We start from the raw sequence: 15612 nt of genomic DNA on the forward strand, positions 1-15612 counted from the left end.
CACAATTCACAAGGCGATGATATAGTTGCGCAAAATCTTCTATTCCTACTATTCATTCAAATCCATATGTTTATACTATGTTTTGCTAAGTTCATCTGTGGTGTCTTGTAACAGCCTGAGCCTTAAGAAAATGAAGCAAGTGAACAGCTACACAGGTAAAGCCTGATGAACATTATAGCTTCTTCTATTTCTGCCTAAAAGAAGTAAATCTTCAGATGCTGCCTGTATCTTTGCCCTATCAGCAAACATCTCCCAACCCTAACACAATGAGCCCATATCAGCATTTAAACTAGATTGCACGTTATCATTCTGAGAGTTAGAGCACAAACTCTACAATCAATACAAATTACCAGTAATCTGATAATGTTTTGATAAAGTTGAGGATTCTGCAAAGCGACTCTGTTCTTAGATATGATCTGGGCATGTTCAGAAAAGAAAAAAACCTCACCTATTACATGTACTGTGTATGTTATCCTGTTTGCTGACAAAATATGGTTTAGATCAGTACAACATTCAACATAAACAGCGATAAGGAATATGATAGTTTAATCAGAGCAAATTTGACTAATTATGGGCAATTGGCCCATATGGCCTATTATGGTCACAGCAAACAGAGATCAGCCCAAATGGATTCTTTAAACACTGGAGAAACACAGTCCACTTCCTCGATCAGTTATAATCTGGTCAGCCTGACTTGTCCAGTAAGAGCCCCTCTGTAGGGCAAATGGTTATGTAATTCCCTCGTTGAATAATTGTAGCAATTTTTCAACAAGGCTGCTAAACAGGAAAAAGGTACAGTAGAGGCGAACTGATTGAGACATCTTCCAAACCTCCTATTATTTGAGAAACAGTAATAACTTGTTTAATAGACCCGTTTCTCAGAGAGATTTGAGGTGACTGTACTAGAAAGCCATAAAGCAGACTGTATACCTAAACTGTCCAAGCAGATCAGAAGAGAATATGTAATGAATATGCAAAAGAAGACAACTTGATCATTTGTATCACACCACAACGTAATAGCCAGTACTGGAGTGGATATCATTAAAACGCCAGAGCTAATGTCACTCTGAAGAAACTTAAATACAATGTTTATGGCAGAACACCTTATCCGGATATCTCGAAACTTGTCCGCATAACTGCTTCCAAAAGCACTGCCAGTGTGCCGGCACACTGGATAGGATCAGTGTCACTTCTTAAGCAGAAAACGACTTCAGTAATACTTCCATAAATTACCGGGTTTACAGGTCTGTTTATTGGCAGCTTCAGCAGCAGCCACGTTCACGTGTAACCGATGAATAAATCATCTCAATGCTGATTACAAAAAAGATTGACAACATTTTTCCTTAACTAGGCGTTGGGTGGGCGACGCCTCTGAGACATTAAACACTTATTAAAAACATTATCAGGCTCTGATGAAGGTTAGGAATGTGAGGTATGTCTGTCCAGTTCAGCCATCTTTGTGGTTATCAAGCTCAAACACTTGACTCCCTCTTACTCCAACTCTCTGTCCCTGGTGCCCCTAGTTTCTTCATCTTCTTCTCTTTTTTGGTCATATATTCTGGTCTTTAATATTCCTATTTATTTCAAGTCATTACTGTTCGCTTGTTTCTCATTTTTCTAAAGACATAAGGAATGTGATGTCAGATAAAAAAACTAATTTGTCACAATGAGCTCACTACATAATATAAAAAATAGTGTGCTGTACTCTCGCACTGTCTGACTCCATTATTAACAAGCCATCAGATTCCTAGGTGAGTGTGACAAATACAATGGGGAGGTGAGGTATTTCACAAAGTGATGGTAGTAGTAGCTGAAATGCTTGTATTGCCTCTGCACCACATTTTTCAAAAAACACATTTCTCCCAGATGAAAAACTGAATTCTTGAGGCAATTACCACAGCTTCACAGAGTCAAAGCAGTACCTACTTTCAAGAATGGTGGGCCTCTTCTTATGGCGCATCTTTTTAAACTTCCCTCTGAAGTCCCTGGGCGGGAATGGATCCAGAGGTAAGCTGGCAATGCGCCCCATGACAACCTCATCCAGTCCCTCAGAGCAATCCGTCTCACTCTCAGCCATGTCTCTCACAGCACTCTCCTTTAAAGACATGTTGGATGGCAGGGAGCCCACAGCAACTTCTATCATTCTTCCAAAGAAGTCATTGGAAGCTGTGCCAGGTTTTCCTCTCTTTTGTAAGTGTAATGTCTATTTTTTCTCTCTTCCTCTTCCTTCCTTACAAACGTCTCCTGGTCAGGCAGCAGATTTCTGCTGTGCAGAGATGCAGCTAGAGCTGTCAGCTTCGGTCTACTAATGTGTCTTAACCCCTGCACTTGTCAGGGCAGTTCAGCAAGTTACAGTAACATTCATGAATTGGGCAGGTATTGGATTACTTAGACAGGCCCTCCTCTTTTCAGCAAAAAGGCAAGAGGGAGAGAAGAGAGGGGCAAAGTCACAACTAAAAAGGGAGGGAGAAGGGAAAAGAGGCTGTTCTGACAGCTACAACATCCCCGCCTACTGTATGCCCACGAGGCTTTCATGTATAAATATCCTGTGTTTGTCTTGGAGTCCACACATCAAAGTCTAAACACACGTCTTGCCTCTGGCAGTGTTAATGAGGCGCAAACTAATTTCTTAAATAATGGTGTACTCAGTACCAGCAAATATAAGAATATTTAACTGCGCTTCACATTCAGAGATCTTTAACAGAGAAATACATCCCCTACGTGCACTGCCGAATGTCCTCAGTGGTACCATCAGTTCAGTACACAGCATCTGCACTTTCCCAGCACTTTCTTCTATGTCCAGTCCTCTGTGCTAAGGCCCATGTTGTCTTCTCACTGCATTACGTCTTGCTGTTAATGGCTGGTGTCATTGAGGAAATGAGTGAAAGGTGTAAAACCATCAAGGAATAATAAGTGAGACGTAAATCCAAAAAAAAAACATTCACGCAGCTTGCAGCTTATACTGCATTTCAACTACTGAAGTGAACACTAACTGGACACACCTTCCACATGAACCAGTTTTTCCAAGTCTGACCTACATCAGCAATACAAACACCCTGTGTATGCACGTGAAGTGAAGGCGTTTTCTGTTTTAGGAAGAAACCAGTTAGAACATGGAACAACCACCCTATACACTCTTTCTTTTACATCACTGATGGGTTTTTTTTCCAAGAATTTGTGTTGCAACACAATGTGGCCACAATTAAAATGTCAAACATCACGGCTAAATATGATTAACCTCCTGGTTGACTGTGAACATACAGAGCTGAGCTATGTCAAAGAGAATAGCTGCACAACAGGGAGCCCCTGGCAACACATTTTCCTTCAGTCTAATGAGTCCAGCTGTAATTTCACTATTCATCCACCGGTCAAAGAAAAAGGTAGCCTAAAGAAAACACTTTCAGTGGAATTTATGGAGTAATGGAGTCTGAATTACAACAAGCTATGAGCCTGGTCCTGACCTACTTCAAAACGTCCTCGGGACAAGAATCATCCTGCTGTTGTTATAGTAAATAAGCCATGTCTTCACAACATCTACAGACGTGCTTTGTGTTTGGGGTTGAAGGACATGATCCAAAGCCAGTAGACCAACAGTAGGAATCCTTATTATTACTCACACATGACATGTATATTATCCACTAAAACACAAACAAATCAGACTGATTCAAATCAAAGTCACCCCTGCGTACGCTCACTCTAATCCAGTTATAAATGAGCCTGCTCAGTTTATCAAGCGTCTAAATGTGCACATTTAAAGTGATTAACTTTGTGTTTGGTGCAAATGTCTAAGATTTAGATTTGAAATTGTTGACCCCGCTCTCAGGGCTCCATTATGTACCGCATCTTATGCCACTTACTGTTTATTCTTCTGCATATATTAATGTTTAGTTTTTTAAACATCTTACACAATGAGAAACCTGAAAATTCAAAGCTTTCTAAGCACCTGAGACACATGCTACTGTGTAATGTAGTAAAAACTGTAAATGACAGGAGTCAGCGAAGGATGTTGCAGTAATAGTGCACCCTCTAGTGTTCGTCAAAACTACACTGACACAACTGTAGTCAGCCATGCAGTTAACACACATGTACACACACATAACACACAGTTAGGCCTACTTGCTTGTCAATCAATGACCTGGATCTGGCAAAAAAAATAAAAAATTCAATCCATCACCATGATACCAGCACTCCCAGTCATCATTCAGTAGGAAATACATGCGTGTAACTGGGTTTTTATTCATTTCTCTTTACCAAAAATAGTTGGCCATTGCGTCTATTGACAGATACAAATGGAGCTGATACAACTTTCTCAATCTAATGAACTATATTGCAATATTTTAATATGTCAACAATAAACAACACAAACTCTCAACTTTGCAACATGGCATCATGACTTTGCGTAAACATACACGCCACTTTCCTAAAGCCAAATGGCGTGTTATCTGTACGCCTTTTGAGCTATCCACGTGTATGACTACGCTGTATACAGCGGATGTAAACATACATACCACGTGGCATTGTATGTATGGTGTATAAGGTTGGGTTTAGGGAAAGAACATTGGGAAAGGCTTTAGTAACACTCAAAAACGACAAAAACACGACGGTGACTAACGTCACACGCTTAGGAAAACAATAAGGGGAAGGCTTTATTAAAAAAAAAACGGTTGATAAACGCCACACGCGGGACGCGTTCCGGCTCTCCCGGGTTAAAGTCCTGTGTTTTACCCATCCACCACCCAACCAACCTCCGTCCTTTCGTAAAAATACTCACTGCAGCAATAATTCACATGTAAAATGGCGTTGATAAACTCGCTAAAAAACGATTATGCGTCAGACAACTAGCTGATCATAGCTAGACTAGCTTTGTGACAAATGTTGTAATGTACCTCCCAACTGAATTGTTTGAGCTATATCAACAGGATTTTGCAGATTATATTGTGACGATGGTTATTATATTATAGCAATTTACAAGTTTATTACAATTATGGCCTAAAATAGATGTAGAAACAAAAGGTAGATTAGCAAAAAACTCCCTCTAGATCTTATGCACTTACAAATACTAGTGAATCTAAAGCTACAACTTAGACTGTACTTTAAGCATCCAAGAATACTGAAGTTAAACAAAAAAACAACAAGAGTAAATCCATTATCAGCGATGTGGAAATTCAGCGATTATTACTTCTATATAACAAACTGAACCAAATACCAGTTGACTTAAGTTAAAATAAAATATACTTCCAACTGTGAAGCTGTCCTATGTTTCATGGCATGTATTACAATGTGGAGCAGGACTGCTTGGACTGAGAAACAAGGACGGAGTCCGCAGCCGCTGAAACACCCTCTGGCTGAGACAGAAGGCTGTTTCCATGGTGAGACACATTTAGATTTGCACAGGCAGAACACGATGAATAATTGATAGATATCAGGCCCTAAAGTTAGCACAAAGCAACTGAAGGTTAATTCCAGCTAGGCCCATGCTCATGGACTCTTGAATAGCACACTGATGCAACAAGTAGACAAACACACAGCCCACTGTGGGAACTGATGCTGGCTTCAGACTACAGACTGTTACGCAACATACTTAACAACTTCCAGTGAGGAAACACTGGTGTGTATGAATGTGCCACTGAAGTGCATTTCACTTATCTGTTTTCTCTAGATGCTCAGAGAGGAAGCAACTTTAAGCGACGGTACAGAGAGTGCTGTTTAAACATTTACAAATCTCTTGAATGCGAAGTGGAAAGACTTTGCATAATGACAACCTAGTATGGGATCAAGGCTGTCATCCTTTTACAACTTTTACAGGTCAGGCATACAGTACTGCAGTATCCTGATCTTGGCCATTTGATCAACCCATCTCCACATTTGACATAAATAACTTTCTATAACAGGTAGGCCTCAGGAGAACACTGATAAAAAGCCAGCGTCTAGAGTGAATAATCATTCAAATGGTCACCTGTTCTCTGCACAGTTCTGGGCCTGTGTTGTCAACACACATACAGTAAGGACCATTTAAGTAAGGCTGGGTATTGTTCAAAAATATTCAATACCGGCACCAATACCAATACTGTGCCTTCGATACCAGTTCCTAAACTATACTTTTTTCGATACCAATTTTATAAAACAAGAAGAAATTACAACATTACACATTACGGCACAAATCTTCTTATTTTTTTTCTCTCCTACTACGTGAGCCCCCGTCTCTGTGTAACGTAGAGTTTTTCCTGCGTGTCTCTACGACTTGTTACGTTAGACAGCCAATCAGCAGCATTATTAGCTCTTGGTAGAATCATGCTGCATGATGAGATTTACTCCTTAGGGATTGAAATTGGGTATTGAATGACGAGGCATTTTTCGATACTCAATATTTTATTGGCAATTCGGTCGGGGCCTAAAAAGTATTGAATTCGGTACCCAGCCCTACATTTAAAAGCTGCAAACAAGTCCACAGTCTGCACCTGTTCCCTGCTCTGGTGCCTATTATCCACCTGGGGAGGGAGGGGCTCAGTGCTGAACACATGCAGCCACTGTGGCCTCTGAAAACAACAAGAGGCCAAGGGAGGTGAACACCATGCATATCCAGTTACAGTGAGGTGATTATGTTCTTATGCTTTTGTGCATCAACAGGATTGCTTCACTTCTGAGGGGGGGTAAATCACTTATTTACAGTATTGCTCCTGGTGGATATTCAAATGTTTGCCCAATGTCAGCATGGTACACTTACTAACTTCAAAGTTCATGTTCATTATCGATTCAGTCTTTTTTGGCAGGTGGATAGCCTAGGGCTTTATCTGAGGAACTCAGAAGGGATCATGAATATCAAAAAGGAAAGAGACGTTGAGTTGAGTTGTTAAAGCCCTCATTATATCCACTGCCTGCAGCCATGCTATGCACAAACTCTCTCATGAGGGAGGGATGAAAATCTTTAAAAGTACTCATCTTCTCTGCTAAAGACGTCTCGATAATCCCAGTACCAGCCCCTCTTGGAGGTCTTTAAAAATTAATTTCTAGTAACTTTTAATGGTACAAGTAGGCCTGTGTTTTTATTGATTACCTTAACCTGCCAGCTTAAAGACATTTTTTATCTCTAACTGAAAAGAAGGGCTGCTACTGAATTCTAAATAAAAAATGTTCCGTCTCTTTTTACAGTATTATATTAATATTGATAGTAGTGAAAGTATTATTTTTGAAGCAAACTTTCTTTTTTTTATAGGTAAGAAACATTTTGTTTGACATTAACATGCAACAACAATTGCAACGTACGAGTTTTACTGGTGACAATAATAAGTCAGTTGGAGTCAACATTATTTATGAAGCGCTTCTGCACAAACAGTTTTGTTCTGTTTATCTTACAGAAATAGGAGTACCAAACAAAATACAAGTGTCAACTAAATTTGTGAAGTTGGAAAATCAAGTCAGAGTTTGAGAATAAAACTGACACTGTGACATTCTTGTGATGGTGGATCTGTAGAGATAATAGACTCTCAGTTTTACATGCAATACATACAATGCTTGAATTTTTGTGTTGCCTCAGGCTATTCTAAAGAGCAAATAGGGTTGTTTTTTTGTTTAATGCAAGTTCATTCTAATTTAAAGGAGACAATAGTATAAATGTTTTGGCTAAGGTGGAAATTGTATTCGCCATACTGTCCAAACTGTAACCACTGTGTTATATCTACTTGTTTTATACTTGTATAATATAATATATCCCTGTAATGTGTTGATTGAAATGAGAAAGAACACAGAGGGTGACATCTACTGAAAAGTGTACATATCAAAAAGTCCACCATTGTAATATGCTACTCTAACAAATGAAAAACAAAGTAAGCATCCAAACATCCATCAAGGGTCACCAGGGGGCTGGAGTATCCCAGCATGCATAGTGTCTGACAGGGCTAACACATCCTAATCGTTGTACAGTTTCACATCTTTATTTCATTTAGGAAGTTGCTGGGGGAAAAAAGTCAATTTTAAGGGCTTAGCTACATTTGCAGACAATGAATAGACCCACTTGATGATTGTGCAATCAACATATTTACCAAAACCCTCTGCGGGGGAATAAGGCTGGTTTTACGGACATTTAGCTAAAAGAGATAAGCATATTCAGTACAGCATGCAGTGTTCCAGTAACATACGTTATGCTTAAAGATTAACCTCACTGGGACTTTCGTTTTTATAATGCAGGTGTCAGACAAATGGACTTTAGAACAACAAGCTTGGGATGAGCGGGAGTTTAAGACTTCTTATCGCTCGTCTATATTTACAATTCCTCAAAACGCTATTTAACAAGACTCCAATTCCAATATAGAGCAATTATAGCGACCAGACCATAATGTCAAGGTTATGAAAGGCCTCATGTTACTGGAAAACCACAGAGAGAAAAAGAAACCGTTTTCTTCCAGCTTAAAAACAGCACTTACAGCAACAACACACGGAAGATAAAATGCAGAGATAGCAGAAACTTCAACAAACTTGTTAACGGTTGAAAAGATGATAAATACCTTCGACTACAGCAGCAGGTGCGTTGGTTTGGCTTATTCCATCTCCACTTGAGAAGTGAGTCAAGTTTCAGCCTCCGCGTCCCTCCAGGCGATGATCCACTTGTTCAGATGCACTTCTGTGCCTCGGTCTGGTCTCCCTCCATCAGCTCTCAGAGATAGGCCCCGCCCCCAGCTCTGCTCTCAGAGGTAGGCCCCGCCTCCAGCTCCGCTCTCAGAGGTAGGCCCCGCCCCTAGCTCCGCTCTCAGAGGTAGGCCCCGCCCCCAGCTCCGCTCTCAGAGGTAGGCCCCGCCCCCAGCTCTGCGCTCAGAGGTAGGCCCCGCCCCCAGCTCTGCTCTCAGAGGTAGGCCCCGCCTCCAGCTCCGCTCTCAGAGGTAGGCCCCGCCCCCAGCTCTGCGCTCAGAGGTAGGCCCCGCCCCCAGCTCCCCGGTGGCCCCGCCCCCAGCAGGCAACCTGCTCATGTCCTCCTCAATAATTAAGTAACATGCAAAGCATTGGCTTTCTTCAATCGGCATGATGACCTGGCTCAGGTCCTGGCCCTGTGGTTTAGCTTTACAGGGAAGCCTACTGTAACCTACACATCTATATCCCAGTTATAATAATACGTTAATTTAATATAGTACCTTTACTGACAAAGTCACCAAGTGCTTCACAAGAGAAAAACATGTTAAAAATAAGACCCAATAACCAAAAAATTACAAACACGAAGTAAAGGCTATAGCATATGCTATTTTAACACATTGGGTTAAAAATATCATGAAATGATATGATACATTTCACTATTGTGTTAAACAGAGTCAGTAGAAAATGTAATAGATATTTATATGGAAAAGAAATACAGTCAAGATATTTTTTTTAAATATATAATCGAGGCCTTTTTTTTAAATTTAATTAAAATTAAATTAATTAATTTAATTTGTCTGTCTAAATGATGTCTATGACTGATCCCTTTTTAAAAACTTTCTCAAAAGTTTGTCCACATGCCGAGTTACTTGTGTGTCTGCTGTTGCAACTATATTACATTATTACACAGAACTGGTGGACATTGAGAGTTTGGCTTCCAGACTCAATGAGCTTCCTGGCCTATCTGCCATTTCTATTCCACACTTTTGTTTTTGTTTTCCCTTCAACACATGTGTTCAATGGTTGCACAAACAATCTATAAGAAAGGAATATGAAATAAGAAAATAATCTTGGTGACAGAATTCAGGGAATTTGTGCCACCATAGCTTTGCCTCCAGCAGTACAATATGGAAGAGTTACCTATTAGCTGCCACTGCGATATAAGTAAACACACAGATACAGTAGGATGTGTGTTGTATTGATTATATTACAGTGAGTGGGACGGTGGCGTTGAACTTTCTGTGAAATTAATGCAATGAGGATCCAGCAGATGGCGTCAGAGAACATGATAAAAGTGGAAATATGTTTGAGGAGAAGGGGGTGAAGAGCAGCACCACTGATATGTACTGTATGTTTGAGAAATAATAAGCCTGAGGAAGGTGCGAATGAGTTTTTTTTTTTTTTTTTAAAGATTATGTTTTGGGATTTTAATGGACAGGACAGGTGAGAAAGGGGCAGAAGACATGCAGGAAATCATCACAGGTCGGAGTCAAACCCTGGACCTCTGCATCGAGGCATGACCCTCCTCTAAATATACATGCCCCTGCTCTACCCACTGAGCCAACCAGATCACTTGTGAGTGAGTTTTAAAGAGATGACCAAGGAAATATATGTGCACACAATACAACTTGATGTTTTCTTTAGTTGACAATGGAGCTTCAGACACCCACACTTCTTAAAGACAAGACTATCCACAAATCTCTCTGGGCTCTAATAGATGTGCCAGAAGTTAAAATTAAGGTGTGTGTTGCTTTGTGAAAAAGCCTGGATAGCTCACCTGGTTGAGCATGCGCCCCATGTACTAAGGATCAGTCCTTACCACAGAGGACACAAGTTCGGCTCCGAACCGTGGCCCTTTGCTGCATGTCACGTCTCAAGCTGTCCCTTCTAATAAAGGCCTAAAATGCCCAAAAATAATCTTAAAAAAAAAAGATTTTTGTAATGTGTGAACTGAAAGCCTCAGAGAGACATAGCTGTTGTTGATGAGAGCTGATACCCTGACAAGGCTGGTCAATGGCCGGCCATCAACCTCTCAGGGATCACAGCTAGCACTCAAGGAGAGAGCATGCTACTGATTCAAGATGATAGCATGCCCAAGAGCTCCGTCCAGACCAGGAAAACAAAATTGCTTTGTCAACTGTATGCACACACCAGGGTTGTCACGATGACAGCAGAGCTCGACAGTGCTATTGAGTTACGAGCACCAGGTGAAATACAAGACAAAACACGAATAACAACACATCTTTCTTTTCGAATAACCAACAAATAAACAGACATGTTCATGGAAATAACTGTAGTGTTCTGATAAGACCAGCATGTCTTCAACTTGAATGAAAAGTAGCACTGATGCAATTTGCAATTTAGCTTCGGAAAATGTTTTCCCGTGTGTTTTCTTTTCTGAAGTGAGCCAGGTGTTCTTGGCTGCAACATATTGGCTGTGGTGATAATTCTGTTAGGCTACCCATCAATGACATAACACACCAGTGCCACTGTGCCACAACACAAAAGGACAGAATTCAAAGCAAGTGCATAACTCAGCACCGTTGCTTTGACCTGATCCAAGTGCTCCTTTTCTTGCATGCAGCACATGCAGGTAGTTTTCAGCTCAGATGAAAGTCTGCAAACCAATTAAAAGGAGGTTCTATAAACCCACACAAACATGCATAAAATCACATTATCCATATCTTCTTCAAAGTAAGTCATGCTTTACTTTCCACTTGGGGGGGTGTATAGATTCAATGCCTACTTGACATTTTTCTGGGGGTATTCTGTGGCTGCTGATACTCCTTCATAAACTCCATACGGGATTTTTTTGCTATAATACGAGTTCTCACCTTGGAAGCTACCTCACAGCTGAAAGTCTAAGGTATGATGACTCTTGATTCATGCTTTGGCTCTTGGAGAATACGGGTCTGCCTTTGAAACCTTACAGCACAAGAGATCAGTCCCCCGCTGAGAGGTGGCTGTGGAGGGAGAAGGCACTGGAGCACCAGGTCAGGAGTGTGGATTAAAGCTCTCATGTCTTGCAGGGATGCTTTGACTGCATGGATTGGGCTGTGCCGCACAATCCCTCAAACAGTATTAATGAGGCCACATATGAGCTATGCTTCTTCAGCGAGCTCTGCTAAGTATTTGAACAAGGACAGGTGTGACATTTATGTGACATTTTGGTGCCACAGACCTGTATGACTGTGTGATGTATGAATAGATGGATAATATGTCAGGTTTGTCTGTATTTTAGGAACATGATCTAGTTTAGATTAATAGTATTATAAAGCGGCACAGAGCTTAACATTAACATTGTTCAGATAATTGGAGTCGACTGAAGTATTTGTAATTCTCACCAAAGAGAAACATGGCACAATTACCAGTGGTTTCTCGGAGAGAGGCTTTAAAGCAGCAGGTGATATTGTTGCTAATGGAGAGAAGAAAAATGAGAAATGAGGTGAGAGTGGATATTTTTAATACCTGGCTTTTCCAAGTAGCCTTAAAGTTCTTGCTTAGTCTTTAATGTCTAGTTTTAACTCTAACAGACAGCTGGTCAATAAAACTAATGGTTTTCAGACAGATGGAAAGTGTACCATTTGCATATAGAACTTGGGGAGGCGTAAAGACGCCACCTTACACCACTGATGTTTTTATACCTACATCTTAAGGGCTAAATACTCAAGCAAGCCTTTCAATCACTGTTTTTTTAATCGTCTCCAAAGCCTTACTTGTAAGCTGACATCTCCAAATGGCAGCAAGAAGTAACTGTTTATATCCAGAATTAATGTAACATCAGTAAACTGCACACTCATGTTTTCTGTACTAACCTTATCAAAGGATGCCAAAGGGATGAGAGCTGACAAGTGTTCAGGTCTCACTTAGTAAGGGTGTGATGCTTTTCTCCACTGCAGCCCTATTTTGTTTTGAGCTAGGCTGCTAAAACAGGTGTTTTTCCCCACATAAATATCTTGCCTACTGTGGACTTAAAACTATTCTGCCACCCTTATGTGGGCTCTAATGCTACCACAACAAAAATAAGTGTTTATTGTGCATATCAATACTATTTGCACGTGAGCAGAGATTATCAATGCAAAAACAGTATAAGGATAATACATTCTATAAGTGAAATCTACAGAATCTACATCTAGTGTGCAACCAAACCTGAAACCCAATGATAATTACCCCCCACATTGATGGATTCTCCTTCACACCAGGGGTCAGAGATAAATTCTCCTTCAGTGGAGGGCCTGGAATTTATATAGAGAGGCCAAGGAGGGACAAGGCACAGTATGAAATTAAAAGACAATGTATTATATTATTCAGATAAACCAGTTACAATTGACTTAAGTGCAAATCAGGAGCTGGCAGCCTCAGCCACAGCAATGACTCCCATTTATGCACAGCTAGCCACTTGGTACACCATGCACGGCACACTGCAGCCCCCATGTATGCGCTGCACGACTAAGAGGATTTTAATGGGTTTTTCTTTCCACTTTAGATTTAGCAACAGAACCTACCGCCACTTGCTGGTCAGGACATCTATGGAGTCACACCTGTCTCGTTTGAATGCATTTTGCGTGGTTAGCGTTTCACAAACAACAATGTAGCCTTGAGGTGCCTTGTAAGGAACTTCACGCCCTGATCGTTTGCTTTGAAGATGTAGGCCTAGTGATTACTTGACACGCAGATGTTTGGTCTATCTGTTTATCTACTTGTCACAAAAAGTTGCGGTCAAGGTGTAAAAAGACACAGAAGTAAGTTAAGTCTTAATATATATAATTGTCATTAATAATGATCTGTGATTTGTGCCAGCATCCTACAACATAGGGACGCTGGCACAATTCACAAAGAGGTAGTGCCACTGAGTAGTCTTCCAGAGATGAATACATCACTTTCATGTCTGTGAACATATGATGGATCTGTTCAATTTGCATGTTTTCCAGTGGTGGCTACTTTGGACATTGTCATTTTTTATTAGGAATGTATTAGGCTGGGTTGTCAAACTGTTAATGTAATGTTATTTAGGTGAGTGATTACAAACATTGTAAAAATAAATCAGGCTAGTGTGATCCGTGTTCCCTGAACATCACTTTACTGTAAACTTTAAAGATGATTGAGTGTTGCTGCCTCGCTGCTGTTGGGTTCTTATCATTGCTTGTAATAAATATGATGATCTTCACATCTTTGTGTCCAAATCTGACTTCATTTGCACAATCTGCAATTGTTGCTTCTGATCTCTTTAGCCTTGATGTTTTTGTTGTTGTTATGATGGCTCTCCATATGTGAGGCAGCAAAAATGAATCAAATGATATTAAATGAATATGAGTTTATAGTGTCATAAGCCTGAAAGCAGCTGGAACATCTGTGAATGAGCAGCATCACTCTCACTGATAGGGACTCTTTGGGAAAGCAAAGGTGAGTACTGTGTATCATTTTTTTGGAAATGATACTCCAATTCATCATCCCCTCTCTGTCTGATTTCAATCTGCCCTCTGCCTGCTAATCTCCCCCAGGAGGGATGGCCGGCCTGGGCCTGGCACAAAAGCAAGCAAAAAGGCAGCTTGTTTATCTTTGATTTGACCAATAATCTGCTTCTCTGGAAATATAACACACCACAAGATGCCTCAACTTTAAGTTATGAGGCTGCTGTAAGAAATACCACTCAGCCCAGATGGGCTTATCAAATCACTTTGGAATGGGGCTTATTTTTGGGGCTGTTATAGTTTACAATAACTGAGATACAAAAGATCCTCAGAAGCTGAAGATGCAAACTATATACAGCTCTCAAGAGTATACAGGACTGACAGGTGGAAAGGCATCACAGACAAAACCAAAGCAATGTCACAAACTGTTAAATGTACACAACATTAACAGTCATAACATAATATGGAAATGTCTCTGATTACATTAAAACTAATCTCTAATTCTACTTGTCAGTCCATTAATTGACATGCAACTTAAAAAGAGCACACACATCTATCTCAGAATCTGTACATTTTGCCGGGAGTATACAGCTCTGCATGTTTTTCACTGGTAGGGGAGGACTTTGTCCTCTGGTCGTCTCCAAATTTGATTACTGTGAATGGATCTAAAGGATGGAGGGCAGAGATATCAAATCATTATCTGCAGGGATATGTATCACCCTTTGTGCTTTACACCAATTTGCCTCACATAACTGGATTGGACAACTTCAATCAGAGCCTCTATCAGTGACTATACATCTCTAACAGATGGCAAGTTGAAACTGATAATATTAAGAGCGACATTTACCCACACAGAGTACACTTGCAGGGGAGTAAATGCAGACAAATTACACCATATCGCAGGCAATATATTCTTAATGTTCTTACAGTGCTTATAATGCCGCTATTACTCATGAACGTGCTGTGTAATTCTATTTCAGTAAATCAAACAGGGCAGACCAACATTTTAATCTTCATATATCTTGCCGAATTAGTTGTCTCATATTTCTAACAGTGCAATATCCTCTCCCATTACCACAATCAAATGCATTGCTAATTACATCAGTGGTGTTTTTTTAAATAATGCTTTAGATAAGTAGCGTAAACACTCAGTGGACCGCAAAGCCCTTCAGTCCAGAGGTGACTGCAATACAACAAAAATCCATTACAACTTTGGCAAAGCAATAATGTCCGGGTGAGAAGGTTAACGCAAGCAATGAGGACATGCTTACTGGCATCTGAACTTTGTTTGCCTTCCAGTGTTCTCTGAGAACGATGAAGTGAGTACGTAAAGTGTAAAGTAAAGCATTCAATCGAGAATGGTGTAAGATATTGAGCCATGAGGCGTGTTGGGCTCTAATATCTCAACATCTATTCACTAGATTGTCATGAAATTTGGTACACACATTCATTTCCCCCTCAGGATGAATCTTAATAACTTTGTTCATCCCTTGACTTTTTATCTAGTGCCATCATTAGGTCAAAACTTCAATTCGTCCAAGTTTATAATTAAACGTGTAACAGTTGTGACATCCCCATC

At 40.3% G+C, this 15612-nt stretch overlaps 1 protein-coding gene across 6 annotated transcripts in view; it reads right to left on the minus strand.

Annotated features, from left to right (window-relative positions):
* The window catches only part of frya (furry homolog a (Drosophila)), a 68349-nt gene extending 59702 nt beyond the window's left edge, over window positions 1-8647 (minus strand). For 4 of the 6 annotated variants that reach the window (XM_031297392.2, XM_036001193.1, XM_036001194.1 and 1 more), the window contains exon 1: window positions 1927-2304. In XM_031297392.2, coding sequence (XP_031153252.1) covers window positions 1927-2143 — 217 coding nt within the window. In that variant the 5' untranslated portion in view covers window positions 2144-2304. Of the gene's footprint in view, window positions 1-1926; window positions 2305-8501 lie in introns of those variants that run through there. The other 2 variants (XM_036001198.1, XM_031297386.2) reach the window with 2 other exon arrangements.
* Between the last annotated feature and the right edge of the window lie 6965 nt (window positions 8648-15612).

The sequence above is a fragment of the Sander lucioperca genome, chromosome 5 (genome assembly GCF_008315115.2).
Source record: "Sander lucioperca isolate FBNREF2018 chromosome 5, SLUC_FBN_1.2, whole genome shotgun sequence".
NCBI lineage: Eukaryota > Metazoa > Chordata > Actinopteri > Perciformes > Percidae > Sander > Sander lucioperca.